Here is a 27607-nt window from a genome sequence, read left to right as displayed (position 1 = left end):
CTGTGTCAGAAAATGGGGAATATCACTGGGAGGACAACAAAAGAGAAAGAAATTTAACGTGTTTCCTTTTCTACGCTGTCTGTAGTTAGCAATTTTATTCCCATTTAAGGGACAAACTGTCCACCCCTTTTAAACCTCAGAGATTAATTTTCAGTTATGTGTAAGGACAAAGTCTGTTCACATGATTTAACTGTCTGTCCAACAGGTTCAATTAGGCATTAAAGCTTTGTACTTCAAACTAAACAGTGCACTATAGTATTTATTCCAGTTTGGCATAAATAAGTATGGATTATTTTATGTAAACCATTCTAAAATTGTTAGCTGCTTTACAGTACCAATAGCTTTGACAGCAGCAAGATCCAGAGAATGGACATGCTCCCTCTCTTTTAGTCTGATCTGAGCCTTTAGTAAAAGTGACCTGCATGGCTGCTGTACTACTGTCCTTATGCTCATTGATAAACACAAAAAATTGTTTTTACTCTACAGGAAAAAATATTAATTACTCCTACTATAAGATTAAATTAGACAAACAATTAATGCAGCAAAATATTCTTCAGGAGCAATAGTATCCATTATTGTAATAACAGAGTATAAGCAAAAAATTTGACTTTTGCTGCTACTGCTGGACCATCAAGTTTCCAGCCCAACTTTGCCTCTTGATGCCTAAAGATTTTTAGACATCACTCTTCTAGACTTATGTTTCAGTGAAAGGAAAATGCTCCAAACCTATAACAAAATTTACTTTGAAACTGAGTATTAAATTACTGAATTTGTAAATTTGACTCCATGTATCTTAGATAACCTATAAGTTCTGCTTATAAATATAATATTAATACACAGGTATTATTCCTATCAGAATTTTTTTAGTAGTTTAAAAGTAAGCACTTTAACAAATAAACCCCACTAAGGATTTTCTTGACTATGGTTAGCTTTTCCTTAGCTCTTATTGAAACACAGAACATCAGATTTAATAATCTTGCCACATATTCCCCCTAATAAAATGCATTTTATATTAAAATTAAGCAATGCTAAAAACTAACAAGATGTGTATTATGAATGTTTTACTGTACGTGGACTCATTAACCTTAGTTAAATTAATAGAACAACCCAAAATGTAGTCATGACCAGTGACTCCTTGCGAAGTTATCTAATGAATTTTTTATCTTATTGCAGTCACTTCAAAATTTCCCTTTTAAGAGCCTGTAAAATTCTCATTTCCTGAGCAAAATTTCTTTTAAAAATTCATGTTTTATAGAATTTCCATTTTATAACCAGTAAGATTTTCTAACACATTTGGTGAAAATAATTATTGTAATCCTTCTCTCTAATAACAGAGAAGTGAAATCTACCATAGAAAGACATATACCCTAATGTTTATATTTGGCAATAACCTTTCTTGACAATTTAGCTGCTATCTGTAGAAGCAAAAATCAATACTTTATTTCTTCTGCAGAGTGATACTGGCTACTTTGCAATCTCTGTATGTGTTTGCACGTAAATATTCTTGAAGGCAAACTAAATCATTTAACATTTGTAGTTGTCCAGTCCCTTTGCAAGACATATTATGCACTTAGGATGAATTCAGTGTAAATCATCATCCTAGCCACACAATTAAATACTATAAGCTTCCTTAACCCTCAGCTCAGACTCCCCTAATCTCTAAAAGAAAGCAATGCCAGATGGCCATGAACAACTGTTGAGAATCAGAGGGACACAGAGAAATACCTGAAGCTCTTGGTAATATGGTGGAGAAACACCTTCTGTTCCAACTTACTGCTAGGCCCCACTTAGACAAATTTGGTTTGCACAACTCACAGGTGATCCTTCCAGGTTAAATAATACACAGGCTACTAATTTTCAAAAGCTATATCTTGTAGTCTAATTTACAAACACTGAATTTTTGCTGGGCACAAGCAATACAAGGCAACCCTTGACTGTAGCTATCACAGCAACAGTATGTTGGCTTCAAAATGCAGAGAGAATCCACTAACCACTGCACTTCTCTATCACCTTAAAACCTATACATGTGTATATATATCTATTAATATATATTAAAATATGTAAAACATATTCTACATAAAATACCATGTGTAATATATAATATTAATATATAACTCACGTCTTCAGATACACATGAGTTAGCTGCAAGGCTGAACGAGTAGCACAGCTCATTGGCCCATGAGGAACAGATTAGGTCCCAGTCTCTTTCTCTGTGTCAAGAAGTAAAAAATGGAAAAAGGTTCCTCTTTTCCTAGAGAAGAACATACTCCTTTGAGCCAACACTAAGAATCATTCAAGACAACAGTGCCCAGCATTCTGGGATGCCAAAGGACACCTCCTGTTTTCATTTCCAGAGGAAGCATCTCACAACCATTTTACTATGGCAGAACAACACTTCCTATGAGTCAAGCTTTCTGCTTCTGCAGGCTCAGAACAATGCAGCTTTGTGGTAACCAAGCTGCTCTGCTGGATTGCCTATTGCAGCTGTACAGCTGCTGGACTGGCACCTGTTTAAAGACTCCCTGAAACACAGTTTTCCCACCTCTGTTTCCAGTTGCCTAAACCAGTTCCTGTATTTAAAAGAGACCAAAACAAACTGCTTCTTGCCTTTACCAGAAGATAACAGTGTGGAAGTGGTCTCCTCACCTCTGAAGACCAGGAGTCTCATTCTGCTTTACATTACAGCTCAGAAAATTTCATATTTAAAAATGAGTCTTCTCTTTCTAAAAAGAAATCACCTTGCAGTACAAAAGGTAGTCACTGCTCAAGAGCAGGCCACAACTTCATGTTTTTGGACCTGGGTTTCTTAACAGAAATTCAGAAGGAAGCAAAAGAATGGGCAAACCTGGAAATGGAAAAAAAAGGTTAAGAAAGACAGGACTGAAACAGCAGGGAGTGCTTCAGGGCAGAGTAGGAGCAAAGGGCACTGGCACGGGTGTGTGGGGAGTCCAGAGCTGGACCAGCAGGAGAGTACAGGACAGGAGTGAGAGATACTGCACGTGCACAGCATCAGCAGGGAGAACGTGCAGAGCCAAACATTCAAAACCTGTCAGATAGGCATAGTAGAACTAATGTAGATTCCAGGTATGAAGCCAGATGTGGTAAAGTACAGAACACCTGCCTGTAGTATGCTTCATTCTAGCTTGCATTTCCATGAGTAAAAGAAGATGATAATATTATTAATTTGAATTTCTCAAAACAATAAAACAGCCCAGTTAAACAGAAGTAAGAATATAGCAAGACTGGAAGGATGCATGGTAACATCATTCTGGCTTGCAAAATTGAGTATAAGCCAGCTACACTGAAGAAAGGGGCACTTTTGAACAATTTAAACCAGGACAGAGGATCAAATTTCTGTTGTAAACTACTTTGAAAAGTACCTGACATCTTGCATTTAGCATTTTTTTATAATCTCTCAGATTTACCACGCCAGAGTATCATTTTCATTCTGTATAGCACGGTTCATACAAAAAAGCATTTTTAGAATGTGGTGACAAAGTTCAATAACAGAGAGAAAAGTGATACAAGCTTCACAACAAAAGACATGGTGATGAGAGTGTGAAGGGGATTAAGAGGTAAGAGTAAGAACTGAAGAAGCACAGGACACTAGAGAACTGCTCCAGATGGTAGGTTAGTTTTAACCTACAAAGCAATGTGTTTGTATAAAAGTCCAGTGGGAGCTGAGCAGACAGAGATGAGCACACAGTTGAAGTCTGAAATATTTTTATGAGTTCAAGGAATGATAAAAATGGACTCTAAAGGTCTGATGCAGAGTCAAGAAAATTGCTGCTTGGGAAGAAGGTAAAATCAAAGAAAGATGTTGCATCTAGGGAGGTGAGGGGTGAAAGACACCTAAATGGCTGATCACAGAGGACATGAGTAATGATAAGAAAAAAGCTTTTCCAAAACTAGTCACCACATATAGATATGAAAAAAAAACACTTCCAAGGTGTCAAAATAATGCAGCATTGGGTCAAATAGCCAGTTTGATATAAATCTGGTATGTTTAAAATTATTTATTCCAAAAATAGTTAAGGCAACTTTCTAGTAGGGTTTGTGTACAGAAAAAGAAAAAAAAAATTGAAAATCATAAGTGAACTTTGATCAGATGTTCTTCAGTGATCAGTTCTATCTTTCTATTTCAGTAAGATGTCCACTAGTTCAGTAATTGTAGCATCCAGTCTATTACTGATAAAAGCTCACTGTTGCATGAGCGGTTCAACACTGTACCAAATCTCCCATTCACTCTTGCTCTTAAAGGTTATTTCAGTAAGTGGGTCAAGATAAACACAGGACCTGCTAGTAAGATTCCTAATTTGAACAATTATATCTATACACCAGAGGTAGCTATCTGAATCAGACTGCTAATGCCCCTTTTTCCAAAATAAATCCAGGGACAGTGTTTTTATTTATTTGTGAAGCTTACTGTATATTTCTGGATCACAACCATGAATGACTTTGTTCACATGCCCAGGCTTTGTAACCATCAAGAAAGCAGTGACCTTTGCTTTCAAACTAAGCAAACAGTTTCATACTGGGTTATATTCATGCATACTCAGTATTTCAATTAGCCTGTGATTTCCTTAAAAATACTGTACTGAAGGATGCCTAGCTGCTAGATGATTTAACTTTTCCTCCCTCTCTTGTACATGACAATACTTTGCTCAAAGTAGCCATTAAGATTTAACTTGTTTGCTGAGGCATTCATTGTTACAACTCCTCGTGCCTCTTGGCTGATGGAGGAAAACCAATTTTGATCCCTGAGAAGCAAATGCAAGTCTCTAACTTCACACACCAATGTGTACAACTGCAGCTGAAACTGAATCCAGATTATTTCACCATTTGAGGCATTTCACATTTCTTAAGAGGTTAGAACATACACAATTTACTGGTTTTAATTGGAGAAATGGAACAGAACTTCCTTCAAATGAAAAAGAAGTTTGTCAAATGAAGTTTACAAAAAGCAAATGAGATTTATGGTGACAATGAAAATGTACTTCAAAAATTAACCTGCAGCTTTTTGCAACACAAGGCATTACAACAGAATGCAAAAATCCAGCCACTGCAGGATTTTAATGCTACGATTATTCTGCTCTTCCTTAAAGGGCAACAATTTTGCCCTTTCTTAGATAACCCAGTTCAAAACACATTAGAACGGCAAGTCTGAGTGATTAGAAGTCAACTACAGTAACCAGGTAGCAATAAAGATATAGAAAGCATGTGCATTTTCCCAATAGACACAAGTTTAACACTGAAAATATTCCAAGCAGGTATGAGAGAGAGGGAGGGGAGGAGGGAACTTACTGTACTGCTTCAAAGATGCACCATACACATAATGCAGCAGTACAGGATACACTAACAGATGAAGGCAACTGAAAAGGCAGTACTCACCCAAAATATTAAATTGAAAAGGAACATCATGTATTTCAAACAACACAGGCAGCCTCTTGCCATGTTGCACTTCTTAAATTCTAAAAGGAAAACAAAGGATAGATCCAGGTAAAAGACCACGTATTTGCTGCCTTTGGGTGCACTGTATTTGTCACTTTTTACGCCAGTTCCAGTCCCAACGCCGGTCCCGGTTCCGACCCCAGTGTGGCTCTGTGTGCGTGATCCAGTTGTACCATAGAAAGCTCCTGCAGTAAAACCTCGACCAAATTGCCTCCCTGAGGTAGAAGGTTTAGCAAAATCTGAGTCTTTGCTATCCAAAGATGGACTCCGGTGAATTGAAGAATCCTCACTACTTGACTTCTCCATGATCTCTCTTTTCACAGTTGTCAGATTTAATGTATAGCATCTCTCAGCATTAAATGCAGTGCCTTGCAAATGCCACAGTGCGATAAGAGCTGTCTGTGTTTTGCTTCTCTTTTTCTTCGTACATAAATCAGATAATCACTGCAGAATTTATTCACTGCATTCCTGCTGGTTTTATTTTTTATAGCAATGTAGGCTGTACTCTCTCTATCTGAAGCATGGATTTATACATTAATATCCAATGCAAGAAAAGACTCATGATTTATCTTGATGAATCAGTTATGCAGAAGTTTGATTTTTATTCAAAAGAGCCATAAGCTCTTTCTCTGCACTCCTAGTCTACAGCCCTCTAATCTATAGGCAGCAGATGGTCCTTGCATCCATTTCCAAAAAGCTTCTGCAGTACACCTGGGAGACTCTCCTCGAGCCGGAGCACTTTCCTTGCTCTCAGCTTCCCTCTCTCTGTCTCTCTGACTCTCTCTCACACGCTGTCTTTTTTCTTTCCACCCATTCGCAGTGTCTCATTCAGTAACCAGCTACCAGAGTGCACTCTGTGTTTCACTGCTGTTGCCGTGAAATCATCGGCAACTGCAACCACTGGGCATTTCCCACAGAAATCCCTGACCTAACTATCGAGTAATAAATCCGCCCTCCTGCTCGCCCCTCCCCTCTGCTTTCCATCAGGCCAGTTAGCAGAAGCCTTCTCCTGCAGGGCACGCCTCCATGACATAATATCTTTAATAGGATTAGAATTACTCTTGACTATACAAGTGCACAACAGAAAATCTCTTTAAATGTCAAGTACTGTTTAGCTGTTTATGCACTAGAACTGTCAGGCAGTAATATTCTTTCAATGCAATATAATACAGGAAAAGTATGGATTAGATAGACAGGTGCTAACCTTTCCTTGCTCATTAAATTAACAGCAACTTACATTTTTTTTCCTGGCTTATACAAATGCCATGGGACAAGGAACTGGAATAGGCTAGCACTCACCATACGCTGAATAGGCACGTCTCAGTTATACATGCACATAATCACACCTTTACCTGTGATATAATTAACCATAACCAGAAAAGCAGAGCTGCTGCCTCTTACAGGGTCATCAATCAATTCTTAAAACTCCTGAAATGTAAAAGTATCTGAACCCGCAGCTATTTACACTCTATTTAACTAGTATATCAGAGATTATTCTTATGCACGGCAATAAGCCATCTTACATCACAAGTAGTCTGTGAACTAGAAACACTGACCCAAATGCCACATTTCTTTTCCACATAGTAGCACAACATGCCTGCTAGGACTCTGAAACAGAGAGGACATGTGTGTCTGTGCATATGCGTGTAAGTGCCTGGAGGAGAGGAAGAGAAATACTTCAGGTCACGCCTGGTGCTTCCAAATTTGTCATTTTGTCATAAGCATAAAAGCAGTGCACTGATGGTGCAAAGTGCTATAGCAGATTTAAAATACAGGTTGTTCTTTTCTTTTTGTCTCTAAAGAAACCACATTAGGAGGGCACTATGAAAGAAATACAGCTACCAGAAAAAGCAAAATTCTGCACCATTTTCAACTGTCCCTTTCACATGCACATTAAAATGCACTGTTAATTATTGTATCAGGTATCTTTGAGAAAAGACAATATAACATTTGTGCAGTCTTAGACATCTATACCCAAAAGCCTCTTAAAATTCTATACTTTTTATGTAACAATATCAGAATCAACACCCTATAGCACTGTTATACCCTTCTTGATAGGCTTTTTCTGTGGAAATATCCCTCCACCATAAGTATTTCATGCCATGAAATACCCAGCATTTGTATGTGTAATATCATTCTCTCACCTATTCTGCTATAGAATAACATTTTAGCAACAGGCAGGCCCAAGCCTGTATCAACGGTGCTTATTACTTTGCTTTTCAAAAGTAATTTCAGAACAGCCTGCATCAAATGTGTCCATCAGAGAGACAACTGCAAGATGACTGCTCAGCACTGTGTATGATAGCAGAAATGGCTACACACAAAACATTAAGATAAAAAAAAATAATTAGCAGCAACCAAAGCAGAATGGGGCATTTCTATCCACGTCTATGGTTCACATACAAACTTCAACGTGAGCACTTGAAGAAGAATCAACTTTCCCAGAAAAAAAAACATGGAAGTGATTTGTGGGTCAGGGCCAGGTACCTGCCTCGGACACGGGAGCCTGGCACATAACTCGCATTCAAACACAAGTCTGAGTATGGATTTAGAAGTCTGAAAAAACTCTTCTGCTTGAAACTCACTTACTGAAAGTGTAAAGTTGTGCCACTGCAAACCTATGCTGCAGCAAACCACACTTTCAGTGGTTTTCACTTCTCACACAAAATTGAGCTCTCAGCCAAAAAATTATGAGTGCACAGGTATTTTAAAGCATTTTTTCCTGTTGCACCCTTCAGTTTGCCATACAATTTATACTGACATAGACTAGCTACAGAAAAAAAACTTGCTATTCACTTGTAAAAACTAATGCAATATAAATATTTGCCTTCCCATTGAAGCTATATGACAACAATAATTAATCTACCCTTCTCAAGGTTAAAAAATTAAAAGAATGTTTTTTAATACATAAAAAATCTCCACAAAGCCAATCCTAGTTCATAAATAGTGGAAACTTTCTATTGGTGATTTAAAAAAGAAAAGAAAAAACAGGCAAAACAACTATACCTCCAACCTTATTTTTTTCCAGTTTTCATTTTTAGACCTTACTAAAGTTTTCTAGTTTTCTGTTTTTACCTTCAAATACTACAAAATATTAGTTTACTTTATCAGTACCTGTAATGTATCTTCCATTAAGAGAGCTCCACAGCTGGTCTACAGCACAGTTTGTACTTCAGCACGAACAACCAAAGACACACGTAAAGTTAATAGCCAGCCTCAAAATGCAGGCCTGAGCAACAAGCGCTAGGGAAAACACAGTTCCAGATCAGCCTCCCCTCCCCGCTGCGTAGCAAGAAAACATATGACTCTCTTATGGTTATGCTGTTGCCACCAGGGACACTTTACAAGCTTCAGTAACTTTCCGCCACTTGAATTTGCAGCCATGGAGCAGCTTTACAGATAGACACCACTTCCTCCTGCTGGAACTCTTAACTCAGTGTTTAGGTAGCTCAGTTAATAAATCACCCAGAACTGCTTATTTGCTGAAAAAATACATGGTGAAAAAGCTGTAACCTGTCTGTCCAGCTGTGTTTTGACCAACCACTGCACTTAACTCTGATTGAGAATTCAGCGGCAGGTGTTGCTGCAGGCCACTCAACAGCACCTTAGAGTGGTCCCACTCGACAGTGTAACCTCAGCACGAGGACAAACACATTTTGCTTCACTACAGACCTTACCTCTGTTTAGTAATCAGGGCATGAAAAACATTCAAAAGCTTGCTCTGTACATCATTAATGTTTGATTACTGAATCACAGAATTTTGTTGCTGAGTGATGCCTCCACATCAAGAAAATAATTTCAGTCCCACACGTACATGCCTGGGACAAGGCAATAAACATCAGCCATCTAAATGGCTCTGTCAAGTATTAATGGTAAAAATTTAGGTAGTTTTCAGATACCAGGTATAAAAGTGGATGTCACAATGGGTGTAGCCAAAAAATGGAAAAGAGTGTTAGTACTATGGCCAGAAAGACATAGGCTGGTTCTCCTACTGAAAATTATTTACTTGGTTCCCTCCTGAGAACAGTCTACCACAGTCTTCAAAGTACAGATTCCAACAACTTCACTTTTCAGTGGAAGTCACAAAATATTTAACCTTTTTTCTCAGCCCTTAGTTTAATCTCACCAGAACTTGAGTGTCAATTATACCCAGCTAGAGTGCTCCTGAACCCTCTGTTTGTTTCTGCCCTCTTCAGCTGTTTTGCACAACTGGCTTCTGGAAACATGCTGCAAAAGAGAGCAAAAGCTGACCAAGTTTATACACATATTTATAACCATGTATTTATAGCAACATAATATAGATATAAAAAGTATATCAGCAATATACAAAAATTACATTTATTTTTCCCCTTTTTGAAGTTTCGAATCCATCTTACAACACATTCCCCTTAAATGATCTTGCTGACTCAGTGAGAGGGAGAGGAACTACAATAGGCAAGAACAGGAACAAATACTGAACACTGAGAAAAAATATCTGAAGCTTTTGTTATGTCTCCCATGATTCCTGAATACGAAATATGAAACTCCATGAGTTTTTGCAAAGGAAAAACAAAAACTCCAGTCACCACAATACACAAGCCATTTTACAACTTATTACATATTTTACCTTGCAATTTCCATTAGGTAGGATAATGCTACTGTCACTGTTTTAATTATGGGGAACTCGAGGACCAAGACACTTGTTGAGGATGAATAGGAAATGGCTGGCAGAGAAGCAAACTGAATCTCTGCCTCACATGTCCTCAGCTAGTACACTAACCACTGCACCATTCCCAGATTAATTATTTTTAGAAATCATGAGTTTTAGTAACCCTGCCACATGACTTCAGAACAATACTGAGCCCCGCAGAGAGACATACAAATGCATACGCTACCAAGTGCTAGATAGATATGGTTCTTAAATTCATTCTTTTCTTTTGAATTATATTGACCAAGAATTCAATTGTACAAACCTTTCTCAGGGTACACTAGGTAGACGAAGAACCAAGATTGCTGAGTATAAACTCAGTGACTACCACTTTCCAGTCACTACTATGAATCCTGGAAGGCCATGAGAAAATTATGGAACAAGAGTTGGAAAGAACAGCTTGTGGTTCTGGCATACAGTTGCATACAGCTGAAACCTCAGATTAAAACAAAACAAAACAAAACAACCAAAACCCACTGATTTTGGAATAAGTTTAAAGAGAAAAGAGTGTCCAAAAAGTAGAAATGAGATTAGGATCACATGAGAGACAAAACCATGGGGTTGTCAGGACTTCCATGCTCCTGGTTCCACCACGAAGATCTTACAGACACCAGTGAGCCAAAATACCTGGAGTTCCCAGGTCTACTAAAGCTACAGGATTTATAAGCAAATCCTGGATGCTCTGAGGGTTGTAAAACACATCCTAGGACCTTCCAAGCTCACAGGTTGCATCCTATAAATCCAAAGCATTCTGCTGTCACGGGATTGAACAGAAACAAGGTAGGTTTCAAGGACAACTTTGTACGGTAAACAAGTTTTGAAATCTGCCTGTGTTTTTCAGAACCAAATATCCCAAGCCATATTTAACCTTTGACACAGTTTCATTTTTCAAGAAGAAAAGTATTCCATTAGAAACAGACGGAAGTACTGTAACTTCAGTTATCTGGGACAGGTAAATGTGCATACAGCATAAATTGGAAAGAAAACACAGATGGGTTCTTAGAGGCTGAGCTCCATGTTCTGGGTCTCCACCTAGCATTGGGACAGCTGGAGGAAAGGGAGGCCTGGCAGAGAGAGAGAGGAGTAAGACAGCCCTCCAGGATGCAGGAACCATGTGAAGGAGTACACCTGAGGAGACACTGAGTTTGTGATCTATGGGGAGTTAATCTGTTCTTACAAATACAGGAATTGAGTGTCTAGGCATCTCAATTCAACACCCACCTTCATCAGTCCTGACCCAGAGAAATTATTTTTCTCAAAATTGTTGCTAGAAAGGAAATGAATTAATCTGTTTCCTCTGACACGATGATACTTGCATAACAGTTCATAGTTGCCTCTGACGAATAATGTTCCTTGCCTCCCTGAGGCAAAGAGGTAAAAAAAGAGGGAAAATCTCTTTGAATGGACTAAATTAATACTTGCTAGTTTATCCTAACATACACTTATAAAAAGAGTTTATCCTTCCTACATGGAGTCCTCACTGGATGGATGACCAAGAAAATAAGATCCTGTTGTAAGACTTTCTACTGTGCCAAATGTTCTGTGTCATTTGGTCCCTAGGATTTCCACTAAAAATCATTTACTGCCAACAATGCGTATGTGGCTGAGACTTCTCATTTAGGATTTCACACTAGAGACAAAATAAGATCCTGTCTCAAAATTGTGCAAAGGAATTAGCTGTAAATCATGTCAAGAATCTTAACCCACTGTGATCAAATGCAGATGATGACTTGATATGCTAATGCACAGGAGATATGGGACATGAGGATTAAACTGCAATATGAGGTTGAAAGCTAAGAAATTGTGATTATGGCACACCTTCACACCAGTTGGCCTTCAGGGGCCCTCAGACTGAGCAGAACGCTTGAGTTTCCAGAGCGACAGAAAAACAGAAAATAGAAATCCTGCTACTAACATTTAAGCTTTTAAATCAAAACATTTGCACTAATACAGAGATCTTTTCACTTCACAAACACCATCATGAAATATGCTAGATCTGAAAGAAGTACTCTAAATACTATGTCAGAATACAATTCGTCATAGCTAGTTTCACCTTTAAGAACTGAAATCCAGAAAGTCTTTTTACTGTTTGTTTCTGAGAATTCCTGGAAATCAGAATCTTCTTAGGCTTGGCACTGCACATACATAGAGCAAGTGAACCCATACAACAGACAGTACCGATACTAACAGCTGACTTCAAAAAAAATAACTATTGGACTTTTTTTTCTCTTAAGTCTTAAAACTACCTTACCAACTCTCCCACTAGTAGGTGAGAAAAAGCAGAGAATATGGGGGGCAAGAGAACAGCACGTGCCCAAGTAGATAGTTGTCTCCTGCCGGGCAGCAGAGAATACCAGATGCTTTGGAACAGTCTGTTTATGACTTCTAGCATAAGAATCTGTGCTTAATTGCAGGGTGTTTATCTCTGCTTCTATAACAATTAATACATTGTTTCATCTCCATCGACAGCTAATCCTTCTTAAATTCTGCTGAGAATTTAGCCTCAATATCTCAGGACTGTGAGTTCCGTAGGTATGCATTATGTTATAAAAACCAGCTTCTTCCTGTTATTCACTATCATTATTAAGCCTTCCAGCTCTGTCCTCTATCCTAGTATTCATCCTCATCCCATAATTCATCATTCTGTAATCCCCTATTACATCTCATGTAATTTGTCCTTCATTAAACTAAACACTCATCTTTTCACCATCTCCTGTTATTGAAAACTCTCTAATTCCCTAATAAGTTCAGTTAACCATCTTAGGGCTTCTTTCTGACTGAGCTATGTTTATACCATAATCATTCCCAATCTGCTGATAAAAAGATCTTCTTTTCAAAGGACACAAGAGTTAATATTCAAATTCAAAATTAATTTAATCAATTCTGTATCTATCAGCACCTTATCTTTATGAAAATGAGATCACTCAGATTCAACAGACCATTTTTTATCATCCCTAATCTGCTTTTCTATTTCAGATTCAAAATTTGGCTCTGAAATGTTCAACTTTTCAGAGCCTAACAGGAAAACCCTTGTAGTTTAAATTTGTATCTTACCTGTAGGAGGAAAGGGAGTTCTCACTACAACAGCATTAGTTTAATACTAATTTCTTGTAAAGTCATCAATAAGACCACCCTCAAGTCAGGGACTCCTTGTGAAGATACTAATACAACCAAATCAAGCCTTGGCCATCAATGATGCAAATGAATGTGTGGTACAACTGCTGTCCCCTCCCAGTACACAAAAAAAATCATATGCAAGGAAGTGCTCTTTACTTCACATACAGAGAATATAAGATCAAGGGGCCAGAAAGCTGTCAACCCAAGGCAGGAAGGCAACATCATATCTCCAATACCCCCATGGGAAGAAACATCACAAATCAGACCTCCAAAACCATGCTCCAAAAATTAAAGACCAAAAAAAGAAAGCAGAGGCGAGAGAGTGAGAAGGGTTCTTATTTAACATCTATTTTTTGCAGAGGTAAAGTACATGATCTGAGTGCTTCTCTTCCACTCCCACTTTAAATGACAGTTTAGACTTTTACTTCTTCTATATTGACTACAGATTAAAGAAAGCTAGCAAACAGCCAAAGGTTTTTGCCTATCATGAGACATGGCATCCCTTCTTCCTCTTGGATGGTGCAGCAGGACTTCATTAATACGATAACTCTTCTAACTGTGTCCAATGTGTACAAGTCCCTTGGACAAAATCAGGTGGATTTTCTCTAACATCTGTTCCAAAGAGGCTGTCTTTCACCAGCAGTCTGCTGTTTTGAATTAACTGACAGCTGGTGTCTATGTATTAGCGAACTATTAAACTTAAAAACCATCAAATTAAAAAAACCCTCATACAAATGGCTCCGTGCAAAGAAAGGACCAAGAGAATGATGTAAGCATTCATTTTAAAAGGCAGCACACATCTCTGAAACCTGCTCAGTTATGCCATGAAGCAACATTTCTAAGCACATTCCTTTCACAATTGAGTGAATTCCTTCATTGCTAAAATATTCATTTTTTGGCACTTAAGCATAAACAGGTGTCATTCTATGAATGGGGACATTTAAAACCACTGTGTCAGGGCTGGCAGCAACCCAGATGTCTTCAATGGGCAGCAAACTTGCACCATTATTTTAGGTTCCTTCCCCACTAACTCATCACCTGCCTCAGCCTCCAATTTAAGACTCACTGAAGTGGCAGACCGAACGCCTTACTGAAGAGTCAGCCCTCAGAAGGATGTGAATTCTCAAAAAACTGTTTACCAGAAGCATTTCCAAGCAAAACCTGATCCCAGGTCCCACCTTCAGGTCAGAGACACAACTTTCATAAAGGAGTCAAACTGCCAAATAAATTAAGTACGTGCCCAGGGCCAGTAGCCTCACAGATGAAGGTTGTCAGCAGAGAGGGCTGAGTTCAAGTCACAGTACCATGTTCCCCTCTGCTGGGCCCTCAACATCACCCAGGGGCAGAAATGTCTGGAAACAAAGGTGGGAACTAGTCTCTACAGCCATTTAGTCCCCAGTTCACTCCTGGCCCTCCCTGAGGTCTACCAACTGTGACAACAAGCTACATTGCCTAACAATTCCCTGCACATACCTCCTTTTGTCTTTGAAGGTAGACATTCCTGAATTTGTGAGAAATAGTTTTTGAGTAATTCAAGGTAAATGGAATATACCTTAACTGCCTTAACTTCTTAAGTTCTATCAAACCACTGCAGGATAGCCACATTCCATCCTGCCCATTCGGGCTGGACTCATTTTCATGGCTTTCAACAAACTTCCTCAGCTTCTACCCAGAGCAAAGTCCACAGACTCCTTCCTGTCTTGAAGCTCTTTAGATTTACAAAACCAATCCTATCTGAGCATCTGCACCTGCCCTTGCAATAAAGCTTCTCTGTTTCACAATAAAGCTTCTTCCATGTTGTGTAGTGAATGGTGGAATGTGGTGAATTTCAATATTTAAAATAGGATGCGCCTGTAACGTAACAGTCATGCAATTAATGCTTTTTGCTTTGCCAACAACAGAGTCAGATTTAAATCCCAAGAGGAGGCAGATATTTTAGCCACCTTACTCATCTCACAAGAACGAGGCTAAATGGTTCTCATCTATTCTGCATGAGACACAAGAAAGGGTGTAATAATGAAAACAAGGTAAACCTCTTACTATAATCCAGCAGGTTTATGTAACGGTGCTACTATTCATCAGCTTGGTGATCGGTGTCAGCTCTTATTACAAGGGTGTGAGAGATTTAAAATGACAAAGGAGGAAAGGAAAAGGGAAAAAATCAGAGTACAGTTTGATGTGACCCTGCCTGTCAAGCCACAAAAAATCATGCAGCAGTTCAATTCTCTGACTTACAGTAGGAGCTACTTAACTTTTTAGAGTATATTAATTAATGAGCTCTTATAAAGGCAGAAGTATAATGACAAAACATAATTTTTATAACCTTATCTGCATTATGGAGGACTCATTTACACTTGGAGAGAATGCTGTGTGCTAGCTGCAATACCAGGCATTCAAAACCTAATATGGGGTGCAAAGAATAGATGCAAGCATGTTTGACTCTTTCCCAAAAGCCAAGCCCACATTCACTTCAGTTTTGAAAAAGTTTAATTGTGTCATCAGTGTCTCTCAGAGATGAGAAAATCAAGATAGATACCCTCGATCAGCAATCAGAAACTAAGAACCTTGCAAAAATTCCCCATAGAGGCATCCAAAAGACAAAAAAAAAGTGTCTTTTGGAGGGGAAAACTATTTGTGCCCTTCAGTCTGCTCTGATCTACTTAGGTATGTCACAACTATGCAGTAGTTATAGTATGAAATATCAATTGGCCTTTAGAAGCAGCACTTTGTTAATCCATCACAGGCAGATATTTTCCATTTATAAATTAATTGGGATGCTGGCATTTTATTTCAGAAACAACCAACATGATGTTTCACGCTATGCTCTGCAGACTGGTTCAGAGGAATTTATCAAATACATGGCCATAAATGCTCAGTCAATGGTGTGCATCCAGACGAGTTTTTAAACAACATGAATTAAACTAAAGACTTAGAAAACGCAATATCACGTAAGGGTAGACAGTGTTCCTTTTGGTCCAAATATGCCTTGTAGGAGTCAAATTCGATGGCCCTAGCAACAATATGTATATGATCTTTCCCTCTTTTCTCCTAAATGTCCAAGTCTAGACCAACTTTAAACCTAAACTAATTTACTGAAAAGGCATTCCAGATTTCTCCCCTTCAAGAGAACAAGCTAAAGGTAAATCTACGATAATATAATCCATTGGTAATGTTTTGATTTTTTTTTGTTGTTTTAACTCTATAATCCCAGTGTCTATAGAATAGATCCATGCAGGTTTGGACATCAATGCCCCTAATATGAAAGGTACTTTGTTCCCTGGATTTTATCCAGCTAACAAGGTCTCCTTCTGTGTTATTTTTCTCATATACTCATTTCTTATGTGCACTTTTCCCTTTTCTGCCAGACATCTGCCCAGAAGTCACAGAAAATTCTTTCAAGCCACCCAGATAATTTTCAGAAGAGTTTTACAAACTCATCATCTTACCCATATTTGAAACCCAACTTTTGTAGACTGACCATGCCTCTGTCTTCTCCTCCCCCACCTCCTTCTGTGCTGATGGTTTTAATGCAGGACTCTTTTGTATAGTACTTAGAGTTTCTATTCCAATAGCATGGAAACTGTTATATTAAACATTTATTGGTAATGGTGTTACTTCCTTCTACTGCAAGCTGAAGCAAGATAATTTGGCAGATACAATCATGAAAAGATTCTGTATGTTTCTCTTTTCTTGAAGAAATACAGTACTCAAGTACACACAATTCCAACCAAAACCTGAGTGTGCGAACTGCACTCTGAAATCCCGTGTTTCTTGTATTCCAAGGATTGCTACATTAAGTCAGCTCAGTTCCCTGCATTTTTTTCTTTTTAAATCCACCTGAATGCTTTCTGCCCCATACACAAAAACCAAAGGTTCAGAAACTGTAATATGGTAAGTAATTGGGTCTAGGACTGAAAATAAAAGAGAAGAAAAGAACTCTTCTCACTCCCTAACAGGTGTACCACTGGAACTCTAGGTTTAAAGAAAACAAAAAACAATAAAAGTTTAATAAACAGAATCAGGAGTTATGGACCTCCAAACATACAAAGCGAACAGAGTTGATAAATTGCAAGATGCAGTTTCTTTTTTACACGGAATCTTTTTCCAAACAGAATGATGCTTTGCACCTGTCCTATAATTGGATGACAGGCTTATGTATTATGCTGCAAATAAAAGACTAAGAAAATGTCTTGATCATTTCAAAGAAACCTTATTCCAGTTCAGTGCCTCCCAAAGAGTGCCTATCGCTGTTCCATAGCATTTTTAGCTCCATTTATAAGGATGTCTCACTTTTGTCCCTACTTAATACATTTGCTGTGTTTATATAGTCTCCATCACATATCGATGATATCTAACTGAGTATAAAAAACTACATCTATACCAAGGCATAGGCAGGAAAAGGGGGGAGGGGAGTAATGAATTCTTCCCTTTGAGTTGTTCCCTAACAAATTGTTCCCAGGCACCAGACCCTTCAAAATGTCTAGCACAGAGCTATCTTCATGCATTTTAAACATCCTTCATATTTAAGATCCAGTTATTTTTATTTTAATATAAAGGACAAATGCTTAAAAGCCAAATAATCCAAAACAGATTTGTAGTGTCCAGCATTCTCAAGTAGTGAAAAAAAAAAACCCCTCAGACTACTGGAGGCCTGACATGGTACATTGCTACAAAGTTCTGTCAACCAGATTCCCTCTCAGATTTCACAGGCTGGTCACCAGTAGCTCTTATGCACAATCTGTAAACCACATTTTTAAAGCAACCAGGGACTCTTCAAAATGAAAAGCCAGATACACATTGTTGACACATATTTCTCAGTACTGGGAAAACTTAAAGCATTGACTTCTCTTATAGAAGAGAAAAGATACGTGCTTAGGGACAGGATTCCAAATTAAGATACCCTCAAGAGATGCTATACGCTGTTTTGAAATAAAACTTTCACCTCATAAAATGTTAATATCAGGGCTTTAGGCAGACACTAAGTTCAGGACAGATGTGCTGCCTAACATGTAAAAGACTCTCACTTTCCAGAAGGCCAATAAATGTTGTTCAATAACTGAAAAGCAGTTACAGAAGATGGTGATACACAAGTATGCATGTTGGCAGGACAAACAATAGAAATAAATTGCTCAGGGAAAAAGTTGCCCTGGATATAAATGAAAAAAAAATTCTGTGAAGAACAATTAAAAATTGGAGTAGCTTGCTTAGAGAGATGGTAGAATCTCCCTTCCTGGAAATATTCACTCAGCTTGACAGGAGCCTGGATAACCTGAACTGGGGCCCTGCTTTCAATAGAAGTTTGGACCACGTGCTCTCTGGTATCTCCCTCCAACCTAGACTTTGCTGTGATTCTAACATTTTCTTCTAATATCCAAAACTTGAGTCAGCTACTGGCACCAAAGATGGGTTGTGGAATTTCTTATCAAAGCATAATGTCTCCTTGGACTGCAAAAGACTGACACTGAACCCTTGTAGTACTAGTGAAAAAGTGGCAAATTGAAATTGCTATCACACTGATGAGAAGGGAAAAAAAGATGTGTTTATCATAGCTAGATTTTACAAATTGGTGCATCTTCATCCTATCAATTATCTGCAGATCATAAAGCCTGTGTGATCTGTGTGACTTAATTTGGTAGTTATCCTTTCTAATCTGTTAACAAATGTTTTCTTTTAACAGAAGAGATTTCTTCTTTAACAGAAGAAATTACACAATGAATTCCAGTCTTTCCCATCACCATGTTCTGTTTTTTTTTTCCTACTGGAGTATGAATTCCATACAGGAGTATATTTGTCAGAATAAAGGACCTTCCTCAAGGAAAGGAATGTAATATATTTGCAAAAAACAGGGATTAGTAATTATTTAAAGGCAATCCATCTGCCCCTAGAGACGTACCGGCTGCACAGAAGAAGGGCTGGTTTAATCTCTTCAAGAGTAAATTTCTGAAAGATCCTAAATTAAAGTTACTTATATAGAAGAAGAAAGCTTGATCCTTGAGCACAGAGATGCTGGAGTTTCTTTTGGTGTTGCCACTATGTCATGACAATGGAAAGCTATTTAAAGACTTTGATCTAACAAGATGACACAGTTTTAGATGCATCCATCTCCTTAACTGGTCATTAACGACATAAAATAATGTCACTCTAGACAGTCTAGAAAGTTAAGATACATCTTGTGTTGCAAGTTTCTCCCTACGTCTTTCCTATCATACTGTTTTCTTCTGATAGCCCCACTGAAAAAGAAAGAAGAGTCCATGAAACTTTGCACAAAAACGATCAGTTGAGATGAGAAGAGGGAGAAGAAGGGAGAAAAATCCTTTTGCTCACTCAAACGTCATTCAGGGCATTTCAGATGCTACTGTACTAAGAGTGAATAAAACTTTCTGGGCAGGAGTCTGACTTTAGTAGCTGTTGATTCTTTAAGCGCTAAAAGAGATATCAGGTTATGTATACGAATAATGTACATTGGTCTGATTCTAAAGCTTTCCATCAAAATACTGAGTAAAGGACTAGTCTTTTGAAGGAAAAAGGCAAAATGTTGCTATATCTGGCCACATCCCCAAACAATTACTGTATTGTTAGAGCCTCTAACAGTTATGGACAGTCTTGTCATGGGGCTGAGCCCACCTAGATGTTTCATTCTGTATCAGACATACGTGGTGCATTATTTCCCTTGGGATTTTGAAGGATTACTAGTCCCATTGTCTCTAACCTCTTTGTAATGAGCTATTCTAATGGCAAGCATTAGCACATGGAAACATCTCCTCTGCAGTGTTTTCCTGTCTTTACTGTGCTACATCACAAGGAGTATAAAATATGAAGAAAGTAAACAAACATGGTTTTGATCATTGGGTATTAATAATGCTAAAGAGCTATTTTGATGGAACTGCTGAAAGAACTGAAATATTTTTAACTTCCCAACTTCTAGTACTCACGTGACAATAGAACACAATTAATTTTGATGATGAAGTTAAAGACTCCTATGCACATACATTCAAAGTGTTGTACATTCCTTTCATTCTTACAGAATCTAATGGATTTTCATACCCTGGCATGAGTTATCTTTTTGAGGTTAATCTGGGTAGCCATTCAGGTTGACAACAGAGCTTCTTCCCATAGCAAGTGACCATTTCTATGCTAAAGCAGCATTGCCAGCTGTAACTCAGAGGAAAAAACTTGCTACAGTCCAAAATAAAAACCCATGGTATTATTCCTATGGATTTAAGAAGTAATAAGCAATTCTTCTGTTCTTAACAGGATCAGATTCCTTGAGATTTTTAAAAGTCTCGTTTTAACATGTCAGTACAGATAAGTGTGCACATGAAGCTGTTAAAAGAGTCAAACAAGAGGATGAACATACAGAAAATTAGCTGAACTTCCTTTTCAAGCTCTAAAAGAAATATGGACAGTGATATACCTAAGTCATTCAGTGGTCAATCCTAGTTTATCCCGCTGGCCTCTCTGTCTCCACATTTACTTAAAAAAAAAAATTCTCCCCCTCTGCTATAAACGAAGTTGCAACATGGCACCAGTACCAGATCCCGGCCACTCTTCCTTCCCCAAAATCACAAAATTTATTTTCACTCTGGATACCTAAAGAAATAAGATTTATGCATCCAGACTTCAGTGAAACCTGAGGGAAGGGAGCAGGCACAGTGCTGTATGAGTCCTGGAAACCCAACACACAGCAGCATGTGTTTGGAGTATCAATAGCAGCAAGGCAGAACAGTGTGCAAGGCTGACATGGAGCCTGCACGAAAAATGGGCACGCACGTGACTCGGAGCTCACATTCTGTGCACTCTGCTTTTACCCTGCACAGCCCTATCAGAGGGACATAGGGGAGATCTTGGAGTCTGGGCAGGGTGGAAGGTGAGGAAGGAAGGGAGAAATCTGTAATGAGCTCAACCATCACAGCCCAAAAGAAAATCAAAACTCATTCATTCTGCTTTTGGCAGAATTTTAAACAGTAACAGTAAAGTTTTTCAGAACTGCAGCAGGGCAGTCACACCTTTACCTCAAAGAGTGTGTGGAGTAGCCTCAAGCACACATCACAGCAGTGACAGAACATCACAACAGTAGCAGAAAGTGAATTTCTGCAAACAGTGTACTCTGCTGTTCAAGCCCAGTGGCCTGGGCAAGGGGTTTAAAGTGGCCCTGCCCAGTGGCAGGAGCAAGACCAAGTCCCCTGCTCAAAAGGGGTTCTAGGGCCCTAGCTGCCATTTTCAGCACCACAAATTGGCATCTCTTTTAAATACGTCTCTCCCCACTTCTGTTTAGGATATATGCTCCATATAGCGTTCATGCTTCTGATTTAACAGTTCTCCAAGTTTAATCTCATTTTATTTTCTCTTTATGTATCTAAACCCTTCGCCCCCTTATTTTCGTGCTCTGAGGCTCACAATTCCCAGTTTGTTTTCAAAGCTCATTAAGAGTATTTTCTCTCTCCCTCTGTCATATCATTAACAGAAATGTTACACAACACCAGTCTAACTCTCAACCTACATAACCATTACACTGCTGCAGATAATCAGCTCCTGTTTACTATCTTTCACCCAACTTTCTCTTCCTACCCAAGCGAATTTCAATTAATCTTCATGTTAGAAAGTAAACATATACCTACTTCCCTTTTGATTCCCTAAAATCATTAATTTTGCAATTCTATCAAAAAAAGCAATTACACTGTCTGGGCAAGTCATATTCTTTATGAACACATGTTGTTATTGCTTAGAATTCTGTCACCCTGCAGACTGTAAGTTTGCATCATCTTTTAATATCAGGCCCGTTATTTTACCAGTGGTTATACTTTCAGGACAGTAATTGCTCAGAAAAACCTCAGCTTTCCTTTGAAGGTCAGCACTATAGTTGCCAGCTTTCATTCACACTGACACTTCATTTTAGCTACCGTCTCACAAAAACAATAATCACACAATAGTGGCACTGCAAGAAGGCTCACTGAATGTAAACTATTTAAACTCAGGGGCAAGAAAGAGAAAAATCAACCTTTTTTCACATAGTCCCTTAATCACTCTTTAACATTAAAAGAAACTTAACAGTCAGCCTTCTGCTACAAGAAAGCACTCAGTGATACTGTTTGTACTCACAAAATAATGCAGGGTGGAAGGAACCTCCTGAGATCACCTAGTCCAACCCCATGGTCAAAGCAGGGCAAACTTCAAAGCTGTATCATATTACTTAAGAGCTTGTCCAGCTGAATTTGGAAAACTTCCAAGGCTGCTGATTCCACAGCTTCTTAGAGTAACCTCTTCCCACAGCAGCACCCCCAGGAAAAACTTTTTTCCTCACCTCCATTTGGGTCTTAGGCACCAACTGTGACCACTGTCTGATGTCCTTCCTGTGCATCTCTGAGAAAAAACTGACTACTTGTCTTCTCTACAACCCTCTCTAAGTAAAGCAAGACCATGCAAATCAGCCTGTTCTTCAGGCTAAATGAGTCTCCAGCTACCAACGCAGAGTGACAGAGAGATCTGCAACAAACGGGCCAGGTAAGAGAGGGTAGATGGGACTTCAGAGCTAGAATCTCCTAGAAGTGTAAATACCTACAACAGAACAAAAAGCAATGGTGTAAGGTGCAAACACCTTGTTGTTATACCTGAGGAAAAGCAGTACAAGAGGGAGAAAAGGACAGGGCAGACAGCAGCACACGGCTGTAGCAATTCAATTGGTTCAGAAGGTTCATATTTTAGTAAGTCAGGAAACTAAACACACACAAAACTGAAGGCCTTCCCATATATATGCTTAAAGTCCAACAAGATAAAGCTTTACCTTGGCTGCACTTTTAAACACTTTCTGTGCTGCTGTTCATATTAGATTGGGAAAGAGATTTCTCAGTACTGGGCATATCACAGGGAACATGGAAGGTGAAGAAGAGAAATGAGTGAAGATGGTCTGTTTTTTCACATATACACTCTGTCATAAATGAAAAAAACCAAGCTTAATGCTGTCCTGGTACACAGCATAGACCAATGGCTCCCGTGGCAACAGAAAATAAATAAAGGGGCAACGTTGGCCAGGAGACCAGGGACATATGCATTGTACAGATTTTTGGGGTTTCAATTTCAGTCCATGGATCTGTGTTAAGATGTATACATCAGCACTGCTTTCCACTCTGCTTTAATAGCAATGGCCTGATGAACGCAGAATAGTCATGTTATAGTTGAGGAGTAACACAGACTCAATTTTACTCTCAGGATATTTATTGCATTCATCTAGTGGCTTAGCAGAAAAGCTGAAAAAACAAACAGTAAGAAAACAGAATGGCTAAAAAACCTGTCTCTTTGCAAACATCTGAGGGCTGAGACAAAGGTTTATATGCTACACAAATCACAAGTTAAAGAAGCTCCCTCTCTTGTGAGAAGCCAGCTGTTTGGAGCAATGTCTTGGGGAGCCAGGCAGAATGCCAGCTCTGTCTCCAGAAGAAACAGAAGTACAGGGTCTGACAATGGAGAGGGGAGCTCTTTGAGACCAAGAAGTACACAAAGTGGTATCTAGTGGTTTTACATTGCAGCTTCTCAGTTCAGGATCACCAGATGAGTCACAATGTAAGTGGATGACACAAAATCGACTGGAAGTTATTTTAAAATACACTTTTATCACTCTTCAGCACCTGTAACAGCATTCTGCATTGTCAGCAGAACCAGCTGTGTACTTCTCCGCAGCCTGCCTTCATAATTAGATTAGCCAAGCCATTTTATTAGGATGCCCTAGAGTTCAGGCATCCTGTGTCCTGGAAAAGTTTCATGGGGACAGACCAAAGCTGTTACTCAACAGCAAGATGTCAGACATGGAGAAAGGCCAGTTGGAAGTGCCAGAAGGAGGCACAGAAACTAAGACATGTAAGTGCAAGCATAATCCCAGTTGCTAACACAGGCAAACATCTAAGAATATTGTGTCATGACTCATTTGTATAAAAGATATTGAATTATTTGAGAACTACTTTGTTCTCAAATGTCCAACACAAACAAAAAAAAGCCATACACACCAAACCAATCCCCTTTTCATTCCATTCCCATCACCAATATCTAAATGTCAGATTTCCAGCTATTCAGTTAGAAAAGGTACCTAAAACCGCTAAGAGCTGCCAAATCTGATAGCCCCACAGAGGCAAGGCTGCTGCAGGTTCCTGTCCCCAAATCCAGCCAGCAGCAAACAAACCAGAAAAGCCCAAAGCCCTCAGCTGCTCCTCACAACACATGCCTTCCAGCCCACCCAGCAGCTTTGTTGCACTCTTCTGATCACATTCAAGGACCTTCACACCCCTCTGAAATGGTGGAGCCCAGAACCGCACCCAGCACTCCGTGTGAGACCACACCAATGCTGAGCACAGATCGCCCCTTCTGACCAGTTGGTTTGATAATCCCCAAGACATGGTTTGCCCTCTGGGCTGCCCAGGCACACACTGCTTACTCACATGGAGCAGCTGCCCACCAGTACCCCCAGAGTCCCTCTCTGCAGGGCACTCTCCAGCCACTCCTCTCCCAGTTTATACTTGTGTCTGACGCTACTCTGTCCCAGGGGCAGAATCTGGCATTTGTTCCTGTGATATTCCATGCCATGGATGATTGCAAATGTACTGACCAGCCTCTCATGTTGACTCATCTTGATAGGTTTTACGCCCAGACCATAGGCTGATCCCTCTCCTGTGACAGTCTGGGGAGAAGTCAAATCAGGGTGTTCCCTTCACGTGACTGTAAGTTAGATGGGTTCTCTCACCTTCTGCTCCTTTATGGTTATGACCCTTTTATCATATAACCTAGCAGTATCCTCTGAAATCTGGCATGAATGAATTCACTGGTGCTTTGTGCTTAGCCATTTGCACTTACTTCTCCCACAGAATCAGTCAAGGGAAACAGGGGCAGGGCATACAGGTTATCATGAACATGCTGCAAACTGATAAAGAAAATGTAAGTCCTTTGTTAAACACAGACTTTAAAATTTAGAACTTGCTCTTAAAAATTCATATCCTTCCCTACACCAAAGTTATGAGGTCTGTGTATATATATATATATATAATCATCATATATATATATATACACATATGCACACACACATACATATATTACAGTATATATCAAAGATATGAATTAAAGTATTTTGCTGTCTGCTGCCACCAGGGACACTAAAGAAATAAATGTAGAACCCCAGAGTTACTTTTTCCAGTGATTTGTTCCTTATGATATGTCTTTTGGAAGTATGTACTCTTCAGTGAAGCACTGCATTATCAGCATTCTTTCCCATTTCTTTAGAATTACTTACTGCAAGTCTCAAAGACCAAGTTGAATCAAGTGTTTTAATTCCTCCTTGCCTTTTGGGTTTTTTTGTGGGGAGGGGCTTGCATTTCATAGAATCACAGAGTGGTTTGGGTTGGAAGGGACCTTAAAGAACATCTAGTTCCAGCCCTGCTGCCACCGGCAGAGATACCTTCCACCAGATGAAGTTGCTCAGAGCCCCATCCAACCTGGCCTTGAACACTTCCAGGAATGGGTCATCCACAGCTTCTCTGGGCAACCTGTTCCAGTGCCTCACCACCCTCACAGTAAAGAGTTTCTTCCTGATATCTAATCTGAACCTACCCCGTTGGTAGGTTCTTTTCTTGGAAAAGAAAGGGAGAGGAAAAGTTACCTTCTACATATTAAGAACAACATGAAAGAGGGTTAGGTTTGCCCTGCAAGAGAAAAGGACTAAGGCAAAGGAAGAAGAACCACTTTGGAGATCAGAGACAAATACTATGAACAGCACAGGAGAATAATTGGAGGAGACTCAGCAGAGGGAGGTACATTCAGCAACAAGAAACCCTGGGACTGAGTGGAATATAGATTGTGGGTGGAGGATGAGTATTTCTCAACAGAGAGTGGGCTGGAGAAAACTCTAAGAATCCTACTTTAAGGTACTACTCTGTACCAGCTTTCAAGCAAGGAGGACCCACACACTAAGCCTGTGGAGAACAAGGTGTTTCTGTCCCAGTAGCTATTTATTCAACATCATTATTTCACATAGAGACACTGCAGTCTCTTTCTAGGTTGCAGGGTTTTGGCAACTTAGAGCCATTGCAAATCCAAACTCCTGAGTTCCTCTGGTCTCCTCACTTCCCCTGCAGCACCCCACCCTTCCCAAGTGCTGGCATTCGTATCTATTCAGTGAGACAATTCAAGAAGCTGAGCCAATCACAAACTATCCCTATGAAGAAAAAGCACCATCAATCTGGCCAGGGCACACAGAGGAAAGCATACTCAGGGAAAAAGGAGGGCAGAACTGGATCACAGCAACCCCAGTTTAAGGTCAGTTTCAAAAGCTGTGTAACCACAACCTAAATTCTTGAAATTCGATTCTTGAAGGTGCACCTCCTGGATATTCTTGTACAGCAGGACATTGCCTATTATCCTATTCATGGAGAGCAAAGAGATGTCAAGTGAATTGCCAAAGCTCACACAGGAAACTTTGGCAGGAGTGGGAAGCTGAATTTAGGTTTGTCATGATTCAAGGGGTGCCTCCTCCAACAACTGGACACTGGCACTTGAAGCTGTCTCTGCAGCAAAGAGCTGGAATCCTAAGAGAAAAAGGAGTGCTATTTTAAAGACTGGAAGCAGATATTCATATGAGAAAAGTGACTTTGGGAAAGTCAGTTGTAGTTGTTGACAGAATCGAATCGCAGGCAAAAATGAATTCAGAACTACAGAAATTTATGTTTACAAGACATTCCTTGCTTAATATTATAGTACCCTGAAATGAAGAGTAACCTTTTAACAAAAAAAAAAATAACTCCTTACATTTCTTTTTTTTTATGAGGAAGTAAACAACAGTTAAATAGGCAGTTGATGATCATTAGAACATATTCTGAGCAATATTTCAGTTTTGCTGCTTGGGTCTTAAGAAGACATCTTTTGGCAAAATCAAAAGCAGAACATGCTGAATAATTTCCTATTAAGGGCACAGAGGAGAATGAAGAGACTACAAGTGCTTGTGCATTAAGTCATTCAGTGCCTCATAAGGTATTTGGGGTTTTTTCTACATCTATATCTAATAAGAAAAAGATGGGTTCTGTTATTTAGTTTAAATAAAAATAATAGTACAGTGAGGATATCTCACAACAAACAGGCACTCTGAACTTCCACCCCTTAGGAACCTAGCAAGCTTTTACATTCTTCCTGTCACCTTTCTCATCTTCTGATGATTCCCATGCTGCTCCATCTATGGTAGTGGAGACAGTGCTTTACCAGAGGCTTTAGATGCTAAAGGCTATAAGGAAGCAGGTTATGCAAAAAGTATCTATTTCCAGCACAGGAATGTGGCCTGTAACTATCCCATGACAGGGAGCTCAGCTCAAATAGAAAGTGTAA

At 39.2% G+C, this 27607-nt stretch overlaps 1 protein-coding gene across 3 annotated transcripts in view; it reads right to left on the bottom strand.

Annotated features, from left to right (window-relative positions):
• The window catches only part of TSPAN9 (tetraspanin 9), a 171715-nt gene that overhangs the window by 88631 nt on the left and 55477 nt on the right, over window positions 1-27607 (bottom strand). For 2 of the 3 annotated variants that reach the window (XM_032678236.1, XM_032678235.1), the window contains one exon: window positions 5392-5471. In XM_032678236.1, the coding sequence (XP_032534127.1) occupies window positions 5392-5454 (63 nt within the window). In that variant the 5' untranslated portion in view covers window positions 5455-5471. Of the gene's footprint in view, window positions 1-5391; window positions 5897-27607 lie in introns of those variants that run through there. The other variant, XM_032678234.1, reaches the window with a different exon arrangement.

The sequence above is a fragment of the Chiroxiphia lanceolata genome, chromosome 2 (genome assembly GCF_009829145.1).
Source record: "Chiroxiphia lanceolata isolate bChiLan1 chromosome 2, bChiLan1.pri, whole genome shotgun sequence".
Classification (NCBI taxonomy): domain Eukaryota; kingdom Metazoa; phylum Chordata; class Aves; order Passeriformes; family Pipridae; genus Chiroxiphia; species Chiroxiphia lanceolata.
Note: the sequence above shows the minus strand (reverse complement) of the source record. Positions and strands in the feature narration are given on the sequence as shown.